Raw genomic sequence first — 16,407 nt, 5'->3', positions numbered from 1 at the left:
GCTTATAGACTTTTGGATCGCAGCCATTCTGACTGGTGTGAAGTGGTACCTCATTGTGGTCTTGATTTGCATTTCTCTGATAATGAGTGATGTTGAGCATCTTTTCATGTGTTAGCCATCCATATGTCTTCTTTGGAGAAATGTCTATTTAGTTCTTTGGCCCATTTTTTGATTGGGTCATTTATTTTTCTGGAATTGAGCTGCATAAGTTGCTTGTATATTTTCCCAGGACTGATCTCCTTTAGGATGGACTAGTTGGATCTCCTTGCAGTCCAAGGGACTCTCAAGAGTCTTCTCCAACACCACACTTCAAAAGCATCAATTCTTTGATGCTCAGCTTTCTTAATAGTCCAACTCTCACCTCCATACATGACCACTGGAAAAACCATAGCCTTTCCTAGACGGACTTTTGTTGACAAAGTAATGTCTCTGCTTTTTAATATGCTGTCTAGGTTGGTCATAACTTTCCTTCCAAGGAGTAAGCATCTTTTAATTTCATGGCTGCAATCACCAAAGCAGCCTTTTGAATCCTTTGGATCATATGACCTGAAGCCGTCCTATTCTGCTTGCTGATATCTTAAAATCAGACTTAAATTCAGTTCATGCATAAGCACAGGCATGCTGTACATGCCCACACTGACACATCATGCAGAGAGCATGTAAAGTGTGTCAGAAACTGCCCTGGAGGAGAGAACCCGAGCTAATGTAAATACCTCATGCAGTCTACCTGTAGTTCTTCCCAAGACCTGATAGAAACCCCTAAACAATTATCACTTCCCCTCTAACATAGGGACTATAAAGTTAACTAAAAATATTAAGTGACCCTTTTAGACGCTTAATAATTATTATGTATGAATATAAAAATAAAATGTTTTTTAAAGTTTTTAGATTAACTTTCATACTTTAAGAATCTTTTTTCAGTCCATCAACACTAGCACATGGCCCTTAGTGAGGGCATTACAAGTAAAGTTTAAATTCCATTAAATTTAAGTTATGCAATAATCATAACTCTATTCTAGTTCAGAATGTTTTGAGGAACAAATAATTCACAGACTATTTGCAGAACCGCTGCTACTGTTAGGGTGGAAGAAAAGTATCTTATCTTAACTCATAAACTTGAATGAAAGTGAAAGTTAGTTGCTCAGTCATGTCTAGCTCTTTGTGATCCTTTGGACTGTAGCCCACCAGGCTCTTCTGTCTGTGGAATTCTCCAGGCAAGAATACTGAAGAGGGTTGCCATTTCTTTTTCCAGGGGATCTTCCGTACCCAGGGATCGAACCTGGGTCTCCTGCATTGTAGGCAGATTCTTTACCAACTGAGCCACTAGGGAAGTCATAAACTTGAATAACAACTTATAAACTTAAATGAATTTGCTTTTTTTTTTTTTTAAGATTTACATAAACGAATGGGTTAGAGGATCCAGTTCACTAGTTCAGTGACTTCTATGCTGGGTTTCAGAAACAGCATGATTTAAATTTATGCCTCTGCAACATGATGAAATTTTCATATTAGAGAACTTCAATATTGTTCTTAAATTTAGAAAAATCTAAAATACTGAAGCCACAAATGCTAAATATATGCTGGATTAGACTTGTTACATTTGGGCCTAGAGAAAAATAGTACCCCAGACAGATTAGCAATAATATCAATACAGGCCTATAAGAGGCAAATTTTATCACTATAAAAATGGCACTTATATTTCTTCAGAGGAAGAAGGAGAAATTCACATGTTATTTTTACTGTCATTAGGTTTAGTTTAATCGGAAATAATAGCAGAGCGTGGTGAGAGGGAGAGATAACTGACCATAAGGAAGGAAAGACTTTGGGCTTCTTGTGTTCATTCCCTTGTTTTATTCTTTCCCCTTTGAGATTATGATCCTTTTGCAAGTAGTAATAATGTTCTGTTATGGAGATGGACATTTTAGCATGTTATACCTGCACTTACTAGTAAGTAGCAGATTTCCTTGTTATAGTCACATACCTTAGAATTAGTAAGAACAAACATTGTGTGAACTTCCCAATGTTATTGAGAAACTGATTAATATAATAGTTCAAATGTACTGTGCATTTACAGTTTGCCAGTTTCTGTTTTGAGAACTTTAGATATATATATATTCACTTGTTTATCCCTTTCAATAACTCTATGATATATATTGGTGCTCTCTTTATCCCTATTTTAGAAAAATAACTTGCCCAAATCACATAGCAAATACTGAATACAGGCTTTGTAACAAAGAAATCAACTCTAGACTATACCATCCTAACAGGGAGCTAAGTGAGATAATTACTTATATTAGTGATGACTGAAGCTACACCATCCATAATTTTTTATAGGAACCTATGTGAGTGACACAGCTAAGTGTTCATTGTCAGGTCTGATTGTAAGCCACCCTACTTCCTCCCACCCTGTAATTTCATTGCCTTCTCTTATTTTTATATAGCTCATTGGTATCCTCTCAGTTCTATAAAAAAGTTCTATAAAAAGTGCTTGGAAAAGGCATCCTTAGGACCATCACCCTTCCACATATATTTTGCTTTGTGGCTATAAAGTTTGGTGCTAATCATGATATGCTTAGCAAAAATTTTGCTCATTTTAATACTTAAAGAAATTCTAGCAAGGCAAGTCTATGTAAAAACAAAACAAAATGTCTAGCTATATATGATATATGGATTAATCAATTAAATTGACCTATTTAGGCAATTAACAAAAACTATTAGTATGAATTATTAATTTTAGGCAGAGTGAAATTTGCAAGTATACACAGTTGTTATATAGTTGTTTTGACTGACATCATTCCCTGCTAAGAAAGAATGTCTGCAAAAGTTAGAAAAGTATTATGTTTTCAAATGTGACGTGGAAGCCAAAGGCAGTTTTCTAGGACTACTAAAATTTTCAAGCAGATAGAAAATGAGAATTAGATTATTTATATATCTATTTTTTACTTTTTTTTTCATTATTAATGGCTTGTGGATATTTTCCACTCTGAATTTCCTTCAGTACATGGTAGTAGAAAGCAGGATTTTTCCTTTGATTTCATTACTTTCTAAAACCAAATGCACTGTAATCTGCTTAGTTTCATACAGTAAAACAAACCATTAAATAATAGCTCTGATTACTATGAAATATTTAAAAATTTGTTTCTGAATTTATAATTTCCCTAATTCTTGGAAAAGGACTATAACAAATGTGTTGAGCCTTTTTTATTTAAGGTTATGGAAAAATAATTAACACTCACAAGGTTAATCATTCCAACTTGTATGTAGCATAAAAACATAAAAACTATGTGAATCAAATTTCCCCTTTTTGTTTGGGTTTAAATCATTATTATGTTAAAAGATTTTAATGCTTGAAAGCTTTGACCTTGCCTGGGATAGGAGCCAGTTCAATCTGTTCTTGGATAGAGTTAAGCCCAAGTCATATGATCAATAAATGCAACAGTCACAGTAAATGTAGCAAGGCGCTTGCATCTACAGGAAGGCTCCCTCCAGATAGCACAGACCACACTATATTGGCAAAGGAACTTTTCAAGTCCTTTCATGTCTCAAATCTTTCAAAACCAACCACCTATCTTCTTGAACTTCTTTCATCTGTTAAGCATAGGCTTTTTGTTTTTCTTCTGACGAAAAATCATGGTCTTTTGTGTGTGACAGGTTGCTAGCACTAATCCACCTTCATATGAGCTTGGTAGCTCAGTCGTGTCTGACTCTTTGTGACCCCATGGACTGACCCTCCTCTGTCCATGGGATTATCTAGGCAAGAATACTGGAGTGGGTTGCCATTTCCTCCTCCAGGGGATTTTTCCAACCCAGGGATTAAACCCATGTCTCCTGCAGCTCCTGCTTTGGCATTCTTTACCACTGAACCACCTGGGAAGCCCAACTTCATATGTATATATGGACATATACATATATGTATATATATTACATAAATATGTATGCAATAGAAAGTGTGCTTAGAAATTGATGATGCCAGTGTTATTAACAAGAATCTGGTAATTGTAATCATAAGGACAGTTTATTGAATTTGTGTATTTTGGCTTTATATGTTTTATATTATCCATAATAAATAATAAATTATATGAAATATATAATAGTAATCTATTATGATATATGAGCTATACGTAAAGTATATACGTACAATATAAATACACATCACATATGTAAAATACATCCAAGAGATTAATGACAAAGCTTGTTATATGCCAAACACTGTTCTGAAAACTATTTGTATTAATTAATTTAATCCTTGCAAAAGATCTACAACATAGTTAGGGCTGAGATGGGACTTGAACACAGGTAATGTAGCACCTAAGTCCACGCCCCTAACCAATACATCATTCCCTTCTATTGTGTCCATATTCACCAAAAAGCAACTGTTAACTTTGCTGGTATTACTGAGTCCCAGTAGGAATTGTGGAGTGTAAATCTAACTTCTTAACTTCCCTGCACTTTAGCTTCCAAGGCAGTAATCTGCCTGGGTAACTTCTCTCTCCTCTGGGTTAACTTATTTGGGTCTTTACCTAAGAAACACTCCCGGCATATCTTAACATTTGCAAGTTACTAGATATCTTTGTTTAAAAGGAAAGTTGTCTTTTCTAAAATTAGCGAGTGATTTTTTAAAAAAATCACTTTTTCAAAACTTTTTAAGTGCATAGAATTTTAATAACATAGGTAATAGTGACAAAAAAGAAAACTGTAAAGAGCAGTTTTGTCTACACACTATATATTTATAGTTGTGGTTATTCCTTTCCCTGAGTGTGTAAATGGACTTCATAGGTTTGCAAGCACATTTTGGCAAACTTTCAGGCAATCAGTGTCCATTAGGAAATCAAAGTCTGGGGAAAAAATCTAAATTAACCAGTCAAGGCAGGGTAAAATTTAATTAAAATACAAGTGACATTAGTTTCCAGTAAGAAACTATCTCCTTGACATTTTCACTTACTCTTATCTGTTTTACCAGTAGAGTTCCACTTCGGCTGCTGTGTCGAATCACCAACAATGTCCTCTCTAAAATGAGCCATCTGGATTTTATTCTTATAGGAATCCTGCAGTCTCTCTCTTCAAGATCACTAAAGGCTCCTTCATTCTAAATTTAAATGTGTGTTTTCTTAATCTTTATTTATCTTGACTTCTCTGGAATATTTGACCAAATTGAACACTCCCCAAACTTGAATTCTATCCCCAACTTTCATTGCATTCCATTAATCAAGTTTTCCTGTTTTATCTTTCCTTATTGCATCTCTAGTTATTCAATAAATATTCATTTAGTGCCTACTATAAGCTAGGCCATTTTGCTCTTTTGCATTTCTTTTCCATGAGGATGATCTTGATCCCTGTCTCCCGTACAATGTCACGAACCTCCGTCCATAGTTCATCAGGCACTGTATCTATCAGATCTAGTCCCTTAAATCTATTTCTCACTTCCACTGTATAATCATAAGGGATTTGATTTAGGTCATACCTGAATGGTCTAATGGTTTTCCCTACTTTCTTCAATTTCAGTCTGAATTTGGCAATAAGGAGTTCATGATCTGAGCCATAGTCAGCTCCTGTCAGGTCTTGTTTTTGTTGACTGTATAGAGCTTCTCCATCATTGGCTGCAAAGAATATAATCAATCTGATTTCGGTGTTGACCATCTGGTGATGTCCATGTGTAGAGTCTTCTCTTGTGTTGTTGGAAGAGGGTGTTTGCTATGACCAGTGCATTTTCTTGGCAAAACTCTATTAGTCTTTGCCCTGCTTCATTCCATATTCCAGTGGTCATGAACACCAAAGAATTGATGCTTTTGAACTGTGGTGTTGGAGAAGACTTTTGAGAGTCCCTTGGACTGCAAGGAGATCCAACCAGTCCATTCTGAAGGAGATCAGCCCTGGGATTTCTTTGGAAGGAATGATGCTAAAGCTGAAACTCCAGTACTTTGGCCACCTTATGTGAAGTGTTGACTCATTGGAGAAGACTTTGATGCTAGGAGGGATTGGGGGCAGGAGGAGAAGGGGACGACAGAGTATGAGATAACTGGATGGCATCACTGACTCGATGGACGCGAGTCTGAGTGAACCCTGGGAGTTGGTGATGGACAGGGAGGCCTGACGTGCTGAGATTCATGGGATCTCAAAGAGTTGGACGTGACTGAGCGACTGAACTGAACTGAACTGATAAGCTAGGCACTGCTCTAGACACTAGGCACAGTAGCAAATAAAATGAATTTCCTGCCTACCTAAAGATTATTGATGTCTGGTTTTTTCTCCGTCAGTTGTTCACCAAAGCCCATTCTTGGGCCATCACCCCTCCCCATATCTGTTTCCACTATTTTTTTTTAACTTCTTTAGAAATCTGTCTTTATGGTATCAACTGCTGCTTTCAAGATTATCCCCAGTATAATTTAGAACAAGGGATTCAAATCCTAAATTCAGTACTTGTTTTATTAATAATAACCATTGATAAGTTCTTGAAATATTTGAAGTCTGAGGTTTTTCATTTGCAAACTGGACATAATAATCACACCTACATTTAAGGGCTGTTGTGAGATAAATTGGAAAATGCAGTGAAGTGTTTAAATTATTTAGCACTTAAAAGACATTTTATTGTTATGACTATTCCTTTCTTAGTCCCTCATTCTCTTATCCTTATTCTTATTCATTCTTGATCTGCCTATAATTATATCATCTCTAATCAATAAACTCCCCTCTTTGGATGACTGTGCTCTCCTAAACATTAGGTTTCCCAAACCATGGTCATTTCTTTTCTCACGTTAGCTCTATTCCTTAAATTTCTCATTTAGATTGCTGACTCTGTTATTCTTCAGGTCACTGGAGTTGAAAATTGTGAATTCTTACATCTTCTTATTCCTATGGGAGCAATCACTATTTAAACTTTTAGGTGTTTTGATGATATGATCCATATTTTCTTCATCAAAATATCACCAGTTATATCATAGACTCAGTGCCCCAAAATGCTTGTGGGGTGAAAAAATTGACTTAGAATTAAGGAAGACAAAAGACTAGATAGAGGTTATGTTGAGGACAAAGAGCAGGTGCATAGAAGCTAAGGGATTACTAGAACTTTAAGATAATGGCAACCCACTCCAGTACTCTTGCCTGGAGAATCCCATGGAGAGAGGAGCCTGTTAGGCTACAGTCCATGGGGTCGCAAAGAGTTGGACACGACTGAGCGACTTCACTTCACTTCACTTCACTTCAAGATAGGGAGGGGAATTTCAAATTTGTAATCTTGGAGGGAGTCAGTTCCTCGTGATGATGAGTGCATACTGATGGGCGGCTGTTGTCAAGTTAGAGGAAGAGTCCACAGGAGAGCATTCTGCCTATTTTCATATGCTTACAGTTAAGTATGTATTTCATAGTTCCCTTTACTCCGAGGAAATACATGGACAATTTGTCCTTAGAATGACAGTTCTTGCCAATGTTTTCATACCCTTTCGCCATTTGTGCTCAAAATTTAATGCCTCAGGGAAAACACTTGAGGTTTTTTCCTTTAATCAGGCTCTATGCCCACACAGCCTGCCTGCTGCTGTTGCCTCATATCTACACCTTTAGCCAGATTCCAAATTGCATTAGTAGGAATGATTGCCAGGGGAATGATGCTCCTCACTGCTGAGCCCTTGAATAATCAAGCTGCCACATTCATGCTTCATCAATTACAGTGATTGCTCTCTAAAGATAATCCTATTACAGATATGTTTCTCTCCTTGGTGGGCTCTGGGGGAAATGAATCCATTTCTAAATAAATACCATTATATTTAGAATAATTGAAATAAGCATAAGTCTTTGAAAGATTTGGATAACTTTTCCACATGCAAAAGAAAAGCTTCTCACAGTCAGAAGGAATATAGTATGTCATGTTCTCCTTGTATCGTTCATGATGAAAATTCAAGCAAATAATGTGTTCTCCATATGCTAGGGACCAAATTTTGCCTCTAATGTTATACTGAACCGTCAAGAATAATTATTGTAGTATATGAGTGTATAGGAGTAAATATGCAATGAAATGTGTAATACTAAATATACATGATTTTTAAAACACCATTTTTCCAAAACCTTTATTATTGGCATATTGTAATTTAATAAATTAAAGGTAAAAATTCCAAATCTTCTGTTTTATCAGTAAAATAGTATGTAATTTTGGAAACTTTAGTAACATTTTAAAAAATTGATTATACACGGTGCCTATTGCTATTGAAGACAAATTTTTAAAAATAATTTTTATAGTCTGTGACTGAGAGAGACAGTTTTCAGCTGACTGATTCAAAACTTTACAAGTAATTTATGCACATTTGATGGAATTTAATCAGAAACAACTTGGATATAGGAAGAAGTAGCCAATAAAATATCTGAATTAATATTTTCAACTCGGCAATTCGTCATCATTTTTTTCTATAAGGCTATCCATCCTATTTCTGTTTTGAAATATATCTGATACCTGTTTCTTTAAATTAGACATAATTTTCACTTGGCTTTATGTTTCTTTGTCAGGTATTTTGCAATATGGATCTCAATGGGGGAGGTTGGACTGTAATACAGCATCGTGAAGATGGAAGTCTAGATTTCCAAAGAGGTTGGAAAGAATATAAAATGGTAAGTTGGAAGAATTTACATAGTTTTTGACATTTTATAGTGAGATTTTCTTCACTACACTATGTGATAAGCCCTTGTATTTTTAGATGTCTTTTAAAAAATAAAATGATACATTTTATTTTAAAAATAAAATGATACATTCCTGACATTTTTCTCATTAAACACAAAGCACTCATAAATCTTTTTCAATAAATGATTTCCATGTGTATATCAGAAAGAAAAATATGTTACTGAAATTATTTAATAAACTATTATTTATTGTCTGAATTTGTTCCTGATTGAATGAGGGTGGAGGAAGCTAGAATTTGGACCCAGTCTGGGATACATAAGCCAGGGCAAGAGAAGTATATAGGGCTGTGGGCTGTGGAGCAGAACTGGGGGGCACCATCAATGACTTCACTCGAGTGGCTGGCAAGTTGTTGCTGCCTATGGACTGAAAACTCCTCCAATGTGGCTAGGGTGGGCTTCCCCCAGTATGGTGATCCAGGGTCATCAGATTCATTATGTGGCAGTTGACATCCTTTGAGCACAAAAATAGAAGCTTCCAGGTCTTTTAAGATTTATTAAACCCAGAAATGGCATGTCACTTCTACTATATTCTTTTAGTTAAAGTTGATGACAGGACCAGTCCAGATTCAAAGTAAGACAAGTACACAAGGGTATGAACTGTGAGATGTGATTGAGGTCTCCAGAATAACAGTAGATAACATCATTACCATCATCACCATCATCATAGCTACCCTTTCAGTATTTTTATGTACGAGTCTCATACATAAGTTCTTATCTAATTTTTATATTAAATGTATTAGTTAATACTGTCCCCATTTTAAGAAGAAACTGAGCAAGTTGGGAGATCATTTTTTCCAAGATAATACAGTAGATGGTTGAAATAATCCATAATCCAATAATCACATAGTGCCTACAATATTAACTGTTAAAGTCTGCTGACAAATTATCAAGAAACAGTAATGGAAGAGGATTTCCTTTTGCAAACTAATATCTTTTACATCTAAATGTTCCGGGTAATTCTTGTCTTGACAAATTTTTGACAAATTCTCCTCTCAGAAAGTAAAGAAAGAGATAAAGAGAAATATTGTACTAACCTAAGTTCTGCCTTGATATTCATGTTGAAAATGTGTAGAAACTGTGGTTTGCTTGTTAACATTGCAGTTTACCCATTAGTAGGTTAGTAATTGACCAAACATCAGTAAACAAAGGGTTTTAAGAAATGAAGGAAAGTGTCTACTGGTGTCTCTTTATCTACAGTATTTTTTTTAATCAGATTTAACACTGAAAGTAAGTTAATAAAGTTTGGAGTTACACAAAGTTGGAATCTTGATATCTTCCATAAACTCAAAATAGAAAAGTAGGCTAAAGCCAACAAGATAGAGTTCTACAAAGATAAATGTGAAGTCTTTCAACCTAGACCAAAAATATACAAGATTAACTGTGAGAACTTAGAATAAAGATGATGTTACTGAGTAAGGGCTAAAGAAGCCAATACTATGGCACAGGCTTTTGAGAAAAGAAAGAGCTTTCATTTTGAGGTAAACTGGAAAGGAGATAGGAGGCAAGGCTCTCAAATCTGTCTCCACAATCCAGAGCTTAGGGTGAAATTTAAAGGACTAGGGGAATGTCATACTTATAGACGAATTGGCTAGTCTTGAATCAGTCCATACAAGCTGCAGAACCCAGGTTTTATTCATTAAAAGATTTCTTGGGTTGTAAAGTCCTCCAGAGGCAACATTTCAATTCTTTGGTTCTGTAGATTGAGTGTTCTTGGTTCTGGAGTCACCCTGGAGACATGGCCTCCTGTCTGCACATGCACAGTTCTAGTCATCACTCTGCCGCTTAAAAGTGGAGTGATTTTTAGCAAATCATTTAACCCACACCTTAACTTTCTCACTTGTTAGGAGGGGACATTACGAATAGTCCCTCACTTGCCTTGCCAGGGATATTGTGAGAATTAGCTATAAGTAAAGCACTTGGCACATTGAACTGTCAGTAAACTGTAGGTATTATTATTATCCAAGATTAAAACATCAAAAACTGCAAATGTTTTCTTAACTCTGGCAAAAATATTATTTGGCAGATCATCTTAAGTCATGATTATTTTCACTACTAAAATAAGTTTTGAAGAAGTTATCTGAGAATTAGACTATAGCTATAGAATCTGGCAAGTCTGAAATACATTATTTTTAATACTAATGATAAAAGAAAATTTAATATAAAGTTGTCATCACAGTGACTTTCCAAATGGTGACATACTAACTGTAATCATCTGCTGCCTTGGCAAACTAGGTATATCAAGTAAGGAAGATTGACATATGAAGGATGTCATTGATTCATGTCTTATAAGCATTTTTCAAATGTATATATTTAAGCAAGTTTTTTCATTGTTGGAATAGGGCTGAATTATTCTTTTAATCACAGCTTTTGTGAAGTTTTCTCCTCTCCCTTTTTCAGGGGAGATAGAAAGACTGTCTTTTATTCAAACTAGAACAGTTTATCAGCTTAGTGTCAATTCTACACAGTCAGAAATGAGATAAACTCTAAAATTTTGAAACATTTTGGCAAAAATGAGTCTGACGACATTTTTTTGTTTTGTTTTAATTTTTAAAAAAAAAGCTGTGGAAAAAAAAAGCTGTGGTACATATACACAATGGAATATTACTCAGCCATTAAAAAGAATACATTTGAATCAGTTCTAATGAGGTGGATGAAACTGGAGCCTATTATACAGAGTGAAGTAAGCCAGAAAGAAAAACACCAATGCAGTATACTAACGCATATATATGGAATTTAGAAAGATGGTAACGATAACCCTATATGCAAGACAGCAAAAGAGACACAGATGTATCAGTTCAGTTCAGTTCAGTCGTGTCCTACTCTTCGTGACCCCATGAATCACAGCACGCCAGGCCTCCCTGTCCATCACCAACTCCCGGAGTTCATTCAGACTCGCGTCCATCGAGTCAGTGATGCCATCCAGCCATCTCATCCTCGGTCATCCCCTTCTTCTCCTGCCCCCAATCCCTCTCAGCATCAAAGTCTTTCCCAATGAGTCAACCCTTTCCATGAACAGTCTTTTGGACTCTGTGGGAGACAGCGTGGGTGGGATGATTTGAGAGAAAAGCATTGAAACATGTATATTATCATATGTGAAACAGAGCACCAGTCCAGGTTTGATGCGTGAGACAAGATGCTCAGGGCTCATGCCCTGGGATGACCCAGAGGGATGGGATGGGGAGGGAGGTGGAAGGGGGGCTCAGGATGAGGAACACGTGTACACCCATGGCTGATTTATGTCAATATATGGAAAAAACCATTACAATATTGTAAAGTAATTAGCCTCCAATTAGAATGAATAAATTAAATAAATTAAATAAATAAAAATTTTAAAAAATTTATCGTATGTTATAATTTGGTTAACTGTCACCAAATCACATGGTATAAAGTGTTTCAGTTGTTTCCTCCAGAGCTTTTCTTTCACCTGCAGACAAAGCAACATGACTCCACAAAGAATGAGCATAGACTCCTTATGCCAGCTCTTATCAGTCACACCCACTTCTGCTCCCTGAATCAGAACTGGCTGCTACATCATTTGGGAAAGAGAACTTGACGTGTACCAGTTACTCCTTAATCTTCACTCTTCTATTATATACGATAAGATGCTTCACTTCTTTCTCAAGCACTGACTGTAGGACTAAAGTTTCGTCCCTCCTTCCTTTCTGCCTTTCCTCTCTCCTTCCCTTTATACTGGTTGATATCTGTGGGCTGACTCTTGCTTCGTAAGGTCTCCAGAACAACATGTTAAAATTATCAACACATGAAATTACAAATATATAATTATTATTTTTAAACCTCTCTCACCATGGAAGACTTGCAGTTTAATTGATTCTTAATGTTGACTTTAAGACTACAAAATCCTTTACCTAAGCTTTGTTTTCACTTAAAACTTCCTTATGAGGAGATTCAGCAAAATCTGGTTTATGGATTTGTAAAGATGTTTGCCAAGGGGGAAGTCTGGAGTGGGCTTTTTTAATGAGGCACTTAGGGAACAACGTTAACTCCTTCAAGCCATGAGAATACCATTTAGTGGGCTACAGCAATAACACTTATCAGCAGTACTTTTGCATATACAGCCCAATCAAGCTAGGTGTTCCAAACAGTACCTCAGTGGCCTAACTTTATAGAAGGTAGTGACTAATGCCCTGGAGACAACCTGTCTTTGTATTGAAAACTTTTAGCTCCATAAACAGAGCTTCCTATTTACACAAATATCTCCTTCTGAGCACCATACCTTTGGGGAGTTCTTTGTTTCTGGAAGGAAATTAAGAGCACATTTTCAACTTAATTTTATCATATTCACATTAAAAGGAGAAAAATACATATCAGAAATTTTAAATACTGAAATATTCATCTTTTGATCTTTCTTGGGCTGTCTCAGTAGTTAGAGGAGATGCGCAATTGAATTGTATATTAAGCACCTTTGGAAAGCCACCACTCGGTAACCCTGACTTCTTATTTGTTTTCTTTGATCATTTTATGAAAAGAGATGAAACCTACAAGGTACATAGACTGTGTCTGGTTTCAATTGTGTTTCAGCCATAAAAAGTCAACACTTCCTATGAATATTATCAGATAAAGTATTACAGACAATTATTTTATCAACTTGGAAAAATACAAATCAAAACTGAACATCTTTGCAAATTTTGGCAAAAGCTAATGAATATTAATCTATTCTCTGTGTGCTTTTTTTTTTAAGCAAAATGTGGTTTATATGGCCAATTTTAAGTCAGCATTAGCTTAAGCTAAATTCCAGAGTCTTTTGCCTTTTATTAAAGAGCTAAAGGAGAAATAAAATTGATAAACAATCTATCTGAATTATGATATCAGAATCATAATATGTGATTTTTTAAATTATGTTATTATGATTGGCAGGGTATGGTGTAGCATCCTTGGATTTTATTTATAAAAAAGGAACAAGTTCTTTTTTATTACTATTGTTGATTCAAAAGACTTACTGCTTTTTCAGTGTCAACACTGAATTTTGTATAAGACTTTGCTTTCATTCTTATGACTGTTGCAAGCTATTTGGAGTAAAATATAAAACCTGTGGTAAACTGTTAGGTATTCAATAATATGTAAATCTTTTTTTTTTTTTGCTTGTTTGTGCATTGTCCATCTCTGTATTTCCAGAAAAAATAGGAATTTTTTTCAAAGACACTCCCATAATATACAATCAACACTTAACTGCTAATATCTTCAATGTAAAGATGAGGTTTAGTTTTATGCCTGTCTTTTTTTTCCCCCTATGTACCTCTTAGATAATTTGATCTGGTTAATTTATTATTTCTCATTTGCATTCAGAATAGGTATTCTACGTTATAGTCCTATGGTTCTCCACCTTTAGTACATAGCATACTCACCTGAGAAACTTTTAAATGTACAAATCTCTAAGACCGCCCCAGACATACCGACTCAGAACCTCCATATGGGAAACAACCAAGTCATCTATATTTTGAAAAAGCTCCACAGCTGTTTCTGATATGCAGTGCCAGTTGAAAGCAAATGTCAGAACTATCAAGTTATTAGCATGGGTTTAAGATCTCAAAAATTTCTTTTGTAGATCCTAAACCTTATGAGAGGTAGTGAGAAAGGAATTAAAAAAGTAGAACCAAGGTAGAGATAAAGAAGACAACTTCTCTTTAGCAGTAGGAAAGCAGAAACAAGAGTAAGAAGATAATCGGTAGACACAAGCTATTGTTTGTGCCATAGCTTAGCCCCTGTTGCAACCAGTTGGCTTAAACTTCTTATTTAATAATTAACTTCTTGGATTATGGTGGGAGGGGGGTTCATGTTTGGGAACGCATATACACCCGTGGTGGATTCATGTCAATGTATGGCAAAACCAATACAGTATTGTAAAGTAAAATAAAGTAAAAATAAAAATTAAAAAAAAAAGAAAATTTATAATATGAGTTTAAATGTTTTTATAGTGTCCCAACCTATTTTATGGTTCATGTATTTCTTTTAATAAAAGAAATTTTAAAGAAAAATAATAATAATTAACTTCTTGGATTAAAAGGACAGTACTCATTTGTATAAACCAATACTCAACTTATCATAAGAATACATTAGTTCCTAGCATCTTAAAACTATTTAAAGCATTGATTCAATATCTCCTTATTAAATTTCAGGCTAAGACAAGACCTAGGATTTCTCATATAGAGTGGAAAAGAACCTACATAATGCCAAATAGCTTATAGTCTTTTGGAACAGAGGCAGATAATCAGAAAATTACTATATATTGTGATATATCCTCTAATTATAATAGAAACTAGATTTTTGTTAAGTACTCCTCATGCATCAACACTGAGATAAATGCTTTGAATATATTATCTCACTTCTTCCTCACAACATTGTATGTGGAAATATTTTAAATCCTTATTTTGCATATGAGGAAACTAAGACGCAAAAATAAGAGCAAGTATGTGGCTGAGCAAGACTTCCAGTTGGAGCCAGAGGTAGGGAGTAGAAGTTGTTTAATCAAACCTGTCTTTGTGACTAGGTGTCAGATCCATGGTTGCCTAATAAACTATCCAATAGACAGTTTACTAAATTAGGAACCCATTTTTCCTTCTTTCTTGAATTTTTTCATCTTTTTTTTTCTGCATCATTGCACTTAGCTATTAGGTTTCCTCCTACACTCTCTCTCTAACAGAGAGATTGATTGTGTTAGAATCTCTCTAACACGTTGATTCCTTGCAGCCAATAGAGCATATATTTAGAAAGTTTTCCGGAAAGGTGCATGAAATAAAATTTTGTTTTATCAAAGCAAATTTCATTACTTTCTCTTCAGTTGTGTCTTCCTCTGTCTTCAGTCACAAAAAGCAAACTGTTCAGGAATGGTTATTAGCCTCCACCTAGAGGGGGTACAAGCTTGCATGACAAGCTGGGAACGAAGACACATGGAGGAATTATACAAATGTTCTTCCTTTTTGGAGGCTTACTGGAGATCACTGTGCTTTTCCCTAGGAAGGCTGGAGAGCTTTTATATCCTTGCAGCTATTTCAACAGCATGGAATTATTTGACCTAAAACTTCACACTTCATCATCCCCACCTTCCTTATTCACATTTAGTATAATTACTGAATCTCTTCTAACTGACCACACAAAAGAGGGAATCCTCAAGTGGCTATAGAGTTTTTTCATGTCTGAGCTGAAAAGAAATGCAAGGAGAATTCCAGTGGTCTTCTTTTCCTTCCCAGTGTCTTCTGCAACTGAGAATGTGCTAATTTTCAGTCCCCTGTAACTTTCTGCTTTGCTTACTCATTGAAGAAGGTAAATTTCACTCATCTCCATGGTATATAGCACCAGTTTCCCTAAGAATGTGTAAAATTCTTAGCACATTTTAAATTAAGATTTCCTGCCACTGTGGAGCTCTTGCAACCTGTGACTTGAGCATCTTAAGAACAGAGAAGAAAGGAGACCCTAGAGTATGGACTTCAATAGATCCGACATCTGTACTCTGGGCTACAGGGAGATGATCTTAGGGGATGCATGTACCCACTGCAATTTGGACAAAAGGTGTTTAGTTGATCAAAAACTAATTTAAATTGAGATACATATATGCAACTAAGTTAAAATTGTGTGTATATGTATGTATATATATATATATATATATATATGCTAATACATTTCATTGAAAATACATTCATTTGCCCACATTTTTAAAATGGAAGCTCAAAGCTTACAATTCTGAATTAGAGATTCTTTCATAAAACTTTCCCATAATCAAATGCATCAAAT

The 16,407-nt window shown here is 35.3% G+C and overlaps 1 protein-coding gene across 1 annotated transcript in view; it reads left to right on the top strand.

Annotated features, from left to right (window-relative positions):
• The window catches only part of ANGPT1 (angiopoietin 1), a 305,768-nt gene that overhangs the window by 243,934 nt on the left and 45,427 nt on the right, over positions 1-16,407 (top strand). Inside the window, exon 6 of the mRNA XM_005689163.3 lies at positions 8,491-8,592. Coding sequence (XP_005689220.1) covers positions 8,491-8,592 — 102 coding nt within the window. The remainder of the gene's footprint in view (positions 1-8,490; positions 8,593-16,407) is intronic.

Source organism: Capra hircus, chromosome 14, assembly GCF_001704415.2.
Source record: "Capra hircus breed San Clemente chromosome 14, ASM170441v1, whole genome shotgun sequence".
Taxonomy (NCBI): Eukaryota; Metazoa; Chordata; class Mammalia; order Artiodactyla; family Bovidae; genus Capra; species Capra hircus.
This window is presented reverse-complemented; position numbering and strand designations above follow the sequence as displayed.